Below are 8,686 nucleotides of genomic sequence, written 5' to 3'. Positions count from 1 at the left end.
AATGATCTTTATGTATTTGCAAACACAGTATTTGGTATGATATTACACATTTTATTTCTCTGATCCTAGTGAATTAAAATTCATGTCGTTATGAATTTGAATTGTTTTACAAACAGATCATTAAGGGTCGTCCTCAACTAAATCTCCCATATTTCCACCTTCTGGTTGTGATCATCTTGGCATGGCAACTTTATCTTTGGAAGAACTGATAAAAATCAAAGAAAAAACCATCATGCCTCCTCTCAACACTTCTCATCCCTCTCCTGTCACCTTCTCGCTGATGGGCATCCCAGGACTGGAGCACCTGCATGTCTGGATTGGGATTCCCTTCTGCTCTATGTATGTGGTGGCAGTGGTGGGGAATGTCACCATTCTGGCTGTGGTGAGGGCAGAGCGAAGCCTCCATGAGCCTATGTTCCTCTTTTTATGCATGCTGTCAGTCACTGACCTGGTCCTCTCCACGTCTACACTGCCTCGCATGCTCTGTCTCTTCTGGCTTGGAGCCCATGACATTGCCTTTGATGCCTGCCTGACCCAAATGTTCTTCATTCACAGCTTCACTACCATGGAATCAGGCTTTTTCCTGACCATGGCCATTGACCGTTATGTGGCCATTTGTCATCCACTGCGCCACACCACCATACTGACCCACACTCGCATCACTATAATGGGTATTATTGTGGTGATTCGGGGAGTTGCTTTCTTTTCTCCACACCCCATTCTGCTCAAACAGCTGCCTTACTGCAGAACACGAATCATTGCCCACACCTACTGTGAGTTTATGGCCGTGCTGAAGCTGGCGTGTGTGGACACAGGAGCCACCTCACGTTACAGCCTCAGTGTGGCTTCTATCATTGGCTCATGTGATGCGATTCTTACTGCTGTATCCTATGTCTTCATCCTCCAGTCTGTATTCCGCTTGCCATCTCGAGAAGCTGGCTTTAAGGCTTTGGGCACATGTGGATCCCATGTTTGTGTTATTCTTGTCTTTTACTCCACAACTGGTTTTTCCATTTTCACTCACCGTTTTGGGAAAAATATACCTGCACATATCCACATTTTTATTGCAAATATGTATCTTTTGGCACCCCCTTTTCTCAACCCCATTGTGTATGGAGTAAGGACCAAGAAAATACGGGAGCATGTTATTAAGGCACTAAGTGTCAAAGTTGCTTGATTTTAGTTGGATCAATGAAGTACATAGTTCAAGATACATAGAACTGCAAGAGATGATGTAGGAAAAATAAGTAAACACTTTCACTCCCGTAAGCTGATTTTCACTTACCACCTGAAAGTTGTTATTTACCAGATGTGTAGAATATCTATGGATTCTAACTCAACATATTACTGTAACTTTTTTATTTAGTAATATTAGTGATGAAGTTGTTAATCTCATCCTAAATATGTACCTTTTGGAGGTAGGTACAATAGGGAATGAAAAGTAGATAGAAGGATAGAAAACTTCAGTAGATACTTCTCCCTGCACACCCCCTCCAAAAAAGGAAAAATTATCTAAGATCTACATGCTGAATTTTATAGACTAGGCATTTTGAAGAAATCTTGAGTCCTATATATATGGCTGTGAATATTTAGAACCAGTAATAAGTGTTGTATCTATGACCTGATTGAATGAAATGAAAGGCTTGAGAAAAATGAATAGTACTAATAATACCCAAAAACTAAATAAATTTAATTAAGAAGACATGAGTACTCCCCTCAAGAGAAACAAGCAGAAACAAAAATAATAAACTCATGAACATGAATTTTTGTGAAGGTGTCAACATTGATGTTAGAGCTTCAGTGGCTTTTTAGAGAAATTATGATTGAGCCAGGAATATTAAAAAAATAAACAATATCTTGAATTCTACTGACTGCTAGAATGTAGTTCATATATTACAGATTTAATATTTAGTAGTTATAATTTTCAAACTGCCACATTACCAAGAAGAGAAAATAACCAGGTGCATGGGTAAGAGTACAAATCCCGTACACTATTGTTTTGCTTAGTAATAACTCAGTGCTTCCAATAGAAGGTAGATAAAGTGATTTTAGGGCTTCTCAGGTGGCACTAGTGGTAAAGAACCCACCTGCCAATACAGGAAATGTAAGAGATGCAGGTTTGACCTCTGGGTCAGGAAGATCCCCTGAGGAGGGCATGGCAACCCACTCCAGTGTTCTTGCCTGGGGAATCCCATGGACAGAGTAGCCTGGCGGGCTATAACCCATAGGGTCGTAAAGAGTTGGGCACAACTGAAGTGACTTAGCACAGCACAACACAAGGTGATTTTAGCAGATGAGAAGTTCTATAGGGATGGTAGTCTCTGGACACTGCTCTGGAGGTTGTCTAAGAAATATATCAACTGTATGCCTTACAGAGAAGCTTTTAGTTGGAGAGCTATTTTGATCCTTTGGCTGGACTTCATAAAATGTCAGCAGATTCCTTAGACTCACCAAAATTTCTATATCTACTTCCCCTAAAATTTATCAGAATTTCATAGATCACATAAAAACATTCTAAATAAATTTAGAAGATACTTTCAATCTTAGAAACTCAATTTTAAAATTTGTGATGTTTAAAATTTATGTCAGTCAGTTGTTCCAAATAACACCGTGATTAAGATTCCTATTCAGGAAACATTGATAATCATCAGTATGTTTTTTAATCAAAATTAGCAATCATGGTTATAGGATTTCACCATATGTGAATTTCACTGTGGGTAGAATTAACAGAAGAGATCATAGAAAAAGAGAAAAGTGTGAACAGAAAATGATGACTGTGTAGAGGGGAGGGGAAAGGACATTCAACTGGTGGTGGGGTTTGAACAAAAATTTGAGAAATGTGAAAAAGCCTTGCTGCATATGAGAAAGAATCGTGGTAGTGGTGCTACAACATCATAGATCACCAGTATTTCAGGATGTAAGGCACTAGACTTTATCTTATTGTAAGAGTCCAATCTCCACAATTTTCTTTCTGGGCTTGGCAGTTCTTATTCTACAGGTCTGAAATAGTAGAACCGTTAGAATTTCTCAACATTCTTTCCTCAGATAAAACAGAGATCCTGTTAACTTCTCATGAGAAATGTGGATAGACCTCTTAGTTTGAAACAAAGAACAATGAGGAAAACACAAAATCCAATAGTTCTTATAGGTTCAGTATATTTCCCACAGATAAAAGGTTATGTGTATATGGCTATATTTGTGTATCTGTATCTTTATCTCCCCTTAATGGCATAAAACTTAGAAATACAAACAAGAGATATACTTTAATCTTGGAATTCTTCCATTTATTTCTCACGTACTGGTATACCAAGATATATAACCAATTATTTTGCCTCTGTTAAAGAAAAAACGTGAATATATGCCTTTATTCCATCTCTTGGAGCTTCAGAGAATTTATAAATATGTAAAATCAGTGCTTTTTTAGTGTACTGAAGTGCTCTATTTTAGTCATAATGATATATTAATCTGTTCATCAGACATATCACACATGCGGAGAACTTATTTTAATATAGATAATATTCTAAGTGACAGTCATACCCTCCCAACCCACACACACCTGGAGACTTTGCCCTTTCTTCTCTCCAGAGTTCAGTTCACTACTCAGTTATAATCAAAACTGAGATTGATAAGACATGGCTAGTCATCCATATTGCTCTGAATCCTATACATATCTTCCTCAGTTTCTGGTGGGTTTACATCTTGATAAACCCATCATAAGTTAAAAATAACAGAGGTAAAAAATGCATATAATACACCTAACCTACTGAATGTCATAGCTTAGTGTCACTTACCTGAAATGTGCTCAGAACACCTACATTAGCCTACTGATGGGCAAATACATTTAACACAAAGGCTATTTTATAACAAAGTGTTGAATATCTTATGTAATTTATTGAATACTGAAAGTGAAAAACAGGATGGTTGTGTGGATGTACAGTGCTTGTAAACGTGTTTGCTCTCATGATCACATGGTTGATGGAACTGCAGCTCACTGTACTGCCCAGCAGCAGGAGGGTATCTTACTACATATGGCTAGCTTTGGAAAAAATCAAAATTCAATATTCACTGTACTGTTTCTACTGAATGTATGTCAGTTTGCACTATTGTAAAGCCAAACAAAAATTGTAAGTCAAGCTACTGAGTTGCAGATCGTCTATATATAAGAGGTCAAGATTCAGTACATTCATTAGGATACTCTGCTTTTTATCCCATGACTAAAATTAACTTCTAGTTTTATACATGGGGATTTTTAACAGTCTTAAGCTCAGAGTTGGCTTCCCAGGTGGCACAGTGGTAAAAAAAAAAAAAAAAAAAATCTGCCTGCCAATGCAGGAGACTCAAAAGATGTGGGTTCAATCCCTGGGTCAGGAAAGATCCCCTAGAGAAGGAAATAGCAACCCATTCCAGTATTCTTGCCTAGGAAATCCCATGGACAGAGGAGCCTCGTGGGCTACAGTCCATGGGGGTGCAAAGAGTTGAACATGACTGAGCATGCAATGATCTCTCTCAAGCTCAGAGTAGAGAAGGATAAATAACTCCTTTAATGTTAGCTCTTAATAGAATCAATTTTCATCCAACCACCTTTCTACTCCCTAGAAACTCAGGACAGGAGGTTTTCATTGTTTTCCTTTCCATCTGCCTAGTCTTGTTTTTCTACCTTTTGGTTCAGGTTGAGAAATGTGTGCTTGTGTTCATCATCAAGACACACCCTACTTGGTATAAACCCACATATCTCTTCCTGGCCATGCTCTCTGTGCATGACCTGAAGTCTAGCACTGTAATCCTTCCCTTAATTATCACTCTCTTCCAGGTCAGTGACAGAGATCAATTTAAAAACTTACCTGACTTAGATATCATGCATCCACTATGAGGTCACAGAAAGACAATGATGTTACCCATGAGAAAGCATAACAACAACAACAACAAAAGCAAAAGCAAAATAGTTGAGTTGCAAGACAGGGAAGGATATATTGCACAAGTGGAGAAGTTGACAGTCCATTCATAGTAGCAGCAAGTCAGTAGTAATACATGAGCTCAGAGGCAGATAGATAGACATGTTGGTAAACATGTTGATGGGATCTTCTCTTGCTTCTTTTTTCTCAGTGAAAGTGGAATCTAGTTTATCATCTAAGAGTGAAGTTAGGGGAAGTGTGACAGAGGTTTGGATTAAAAGAATACAGGAAATAATTTTGAGGTGACAGAAATTAAAAGACTTCAAAATTAAATGTATTATTAGGGGCCCACTTGATATAGTGAATATGAATTCAAAATAAGACCAGTCACTTGGTTGTAGATGATATTTTTCTCTAGCCATCTTTTTAGAAAAGTGCAAGCTTGAGATCTCTGTTATAAAAATAAGCCAAAGATTGCTTCTGTATATGGGCCTCTCTGATCTAGAGACCATTCATATCAGAGGCTATTAGATTGGTGTCCCCGTGGTTATTTAGATCACAACCTGTGTGATTGTATGCTGAACATCTGGACTGGCATCTGTCATTTAAAAATATTTACCAATATGATGAATGAGAAAGTGGAAAAATACAAATTGCAGTAGAAATATAACAGATAAACATAATTTAGTATAAAAGAATAGTAGTCCTTATTGAAGCAGTGACATTCCATCATTACCTTAAAATGAATAGGAAATGAAAAGGCCTAGGGAAGTATCAGACATAGAAGCAAAAACATGAATCAGAATCTTAAAGGAGACAGTGAAAGATAGTCTGGACTGGTCGAGACTCAGGGAAACTTAAAGATGAGCTGTGTAGCAGAAAGTGATGCCAAGAACCAACAAGACTATAAAGGTTCTTGTTGGTCCTTTGGGATGTTATCAGTTATAATCCATGGAATTTATAGACTTTAATTCAGGCATACTTCAGTTTTAAATCTTGGTCATACAGTGATTAAGTTAATAAGATGTGGAACTAGAGATATCTGGATTCAGTTCCTAAAATTGCCCTTCATTTGCTATAAAAATTTTACTTAAATCATTTAATCTAATGGTCTCACTACTTCCTTGACTTTTTAGTGGTAATTTCCTATTTACAAAAGTTGTTTTGAAGATCAGTGAAAGAAGGGTTTTTTAGCATTAAACATAGGCGCAGAAAGTGATGACCTCTCAGTATATGAACATAATACTTTCTTATTGTTCTGAGGTTTCCTAATATTTTCCCACAAATATATTTCATATCAAAGCACTCAGAAAACCTTTGGGAAATAATAATATCCTTATGTGTTACCTTATGGGATAGTTAATATTAATTAATTTAAGTCTTGTAGTTTGAGAAAAGGCCCCATATCCTGGAGGACCACTGATTCCCCTGCCACCTACACTGTTAAATCCAGTGGGATTTGATGCTGGGTATAATCCAGCTGATATTCAATGACCACACTTCTTAGCACCTGCTCTCATGCAAGATGGCTGTCTAGATTACTCTGAATTTCTAATTTGGGTGAGTTGATAGAGATACAGGACAGTAAAAGAGAGAAGGTGGCTACATTCAAACATCTGCATTTAAATTATGAGACCCTTCCTCAAAAAGGTAATGTCCATCTCTTCAAAAATACTCTTAGTAAAGTTAAGAGTAAATCTTGTAGACATGTAAAACCCTAAAAAGGTGTAGTGAACTCTGTTGATTATCTAAAGTATATGGAGCATATATATGGTCATAGACACCTCAAATAAGAGTTAAAGTAGCATTTAACTCCTTGACCAGGATAAGCTTTGAGGTCAGATTCAACTCTCAGCAAGGAAGAGCCATGTTCCTCCCAGTCAGCATTAGATGTTGATCAGTCATGGCGAATGTCTGTGGGAGGAAGAATATTACTTTTGACCTAGATACTACTGCAAGAACAGTGGTTTGCAAAAGGAAGTTAATAAAAAGGAGGGGGAGGAACATTACAAACAGAGAAGTATGTGAAAAAGGCACAATTTCACAAAGAAGCATGTTGTATTTGGGGAATAGTTAGAAGTTAGTTGTTACCCCCATGGGAGGTACAGAAATAATATCTTAAAATGTTCTGTGTAAGATAATGTGCTAATCTGTTAACATGCATTAACAGCATTTATTTTCTCCACTTTACAGTTGCGGAAACCGAAAAAAGATATAATCAGTGTATGTGCTGTGCTGTGTGCTTAGTTGCTCAGTCATATCTGATTCTTTGTGACCCCATGGACGGTAGCCCACCAGGCTCCTCTGTCCATGGGGATTCTCCAGGCAGGAATGCTGGAGTGGATTGCCATTGCCTCCTCCAAGGGATCTTCCCAACCCAAGGATCAAACCCAGGTGTCCCACATTGCAGGTGGATTTTTTACCATCTGAGCCACCAGGGAAGCCCATAATCAGTATATAGAGCACAACTAAAAGTTTTTTATGGAAATACATGCATTTAATAAAAGGGCATAGGAAGAACCTGTGATAGTGAAAATAATCAGATGGAAGGGAAAAAAAAGATGAAAACAAGTTATACCATTACTTATGATGTGATACATTTCAAGATTTATTGAACTTTATTTCTTCTAAGTCAAAGATCATGGTCATTTAAAGTATTAAATAAATGATCATTTACAGAGCTCAGGTCAGGCTGGAAAACTTTTCAGAAGACACTGGGAATATTTCTAATACAATATATAGTCAGTTTAACAAGGTCTACATTCCTCCCAAAATGCTGGGTAATGTAAGTCATATTCCAGTTTTGATGACACTTGATCAGACTATAAATTACAATGAAGTAAATAGGACTCAATATTTGTAATTACATTTATCTCAACAGATCCATTTCTAATTTATGGATATTATGTAGAGTATATTAGAATGGTTAAACACAATTTTCTAGGATGATAAAAAGAATGTTGTTGGTGGTCTATTCTTATTTCAAATTAGATTTCAATTGCTTCATTGTAGATGTAGAATAAATACCTTTAAAATTGATAGACAATAATCATTTAATTCAGGGTGTGAATATTGATAGATGCTTAATAATAATAAAGGAGACACAATGGTTATTTAAAGTAATATCTAAAATAATACTCTATAGAATATCAAGTTTAAATGAAAAAGGCAAATGTTGAAACACTCACTCAAAAGTGTCTTAACAAATATGACTTTAAAATTATGAAAATTCTTTGTTGGTTATATTTTACTATTACTTAACATCTGTGACAGCAAATACTGATTTGGGTGTGATGGAAATAGTGTGAACTTTGCAGTCATGCAGTTATGTTAGCATTCTGATGTCTCAGCCATTCTTTCTGTGAGGCCATTGCATTATCCATAACACTCTTGGGTACTATGTTTTAATTGATAAAATTTGAAAAATGATATTTAGTTCACATTGTTTTTCCAGCTACAAATGAACATATACAAAGATTCCAGGAAAATATATATATATTTTTTCATGTTAGGATGACTAAGTCTTACTTTCTTTCCTTACTTCATTTAAACAATGATAGTAACTGAAATCACGCTAATAATGTATGAATCAAAACTGGTACCAAGTACATGGATCTTTGTAATGATCTGTATGTTCAGACAGAAGTGATCAAAGTAAGAAACAAGGCATATTGGGGGATGTACTGTGAAGAAAGCTGAGTGCCGAAGAATTGATGCTTTTGAACTGTGGTGTTGGAAAAGACTCTTGAGAGTCCCTTGGACTGCAAGGAGATCCAACCAGTCCATCCTAAAGG

General features: G+C 36.6%; 1 protein-coding gene across 1 annotated transcript; it reads left to right on the top strand.

Moving 5' to 3' along the window:
* The first annotated feature begins 232 nt into the window (after positions 1-232).
* On the top strand, positions 233-1,177 carry LOC104982510 (olfactory receptor 52M1-like). Its single transcript, XM_010831916.1, has one exon. It carries the CDS (start codon positions 233-235, stop codon positions 1,175-1,177), a length of 945 nt encoding a protein of 314 aa, XP_010830218.1.
* Positions 1,178-8,686: the final 7,509 nt, after the last annotated feature.

The sequence above is a fragment of the Bison bison genome, unplaced genomic scaffold (genome assembly GCF_000754665.1).
Source record: "Bison bison bison isolate TAMUID 2011002044 unplaced genomic scaffold, Bison_UMD1.0 scf7180017860300, whole genome shotgun sequence".
NCBI classification, from domain to species: domain Eukaryota; kingdom Metazoa; phylum Chordata; class Mammalia; order Artiodactyla; family Bovidae; genus Bison; species Bison bison.
This window is presented reverse-complemented; position numbering and strand designations above follow the sequence as displayed.

Bases quoted from the DNA above. Each gene is read 5' to 3' on its own strand.
- LOC104982510 (XM_010831916.1), top strand. From the start codon at position 233: ATGCCTCCTCTCAACACTTCTCATCCCTCTCCTGTCACCTTCTCGCTG.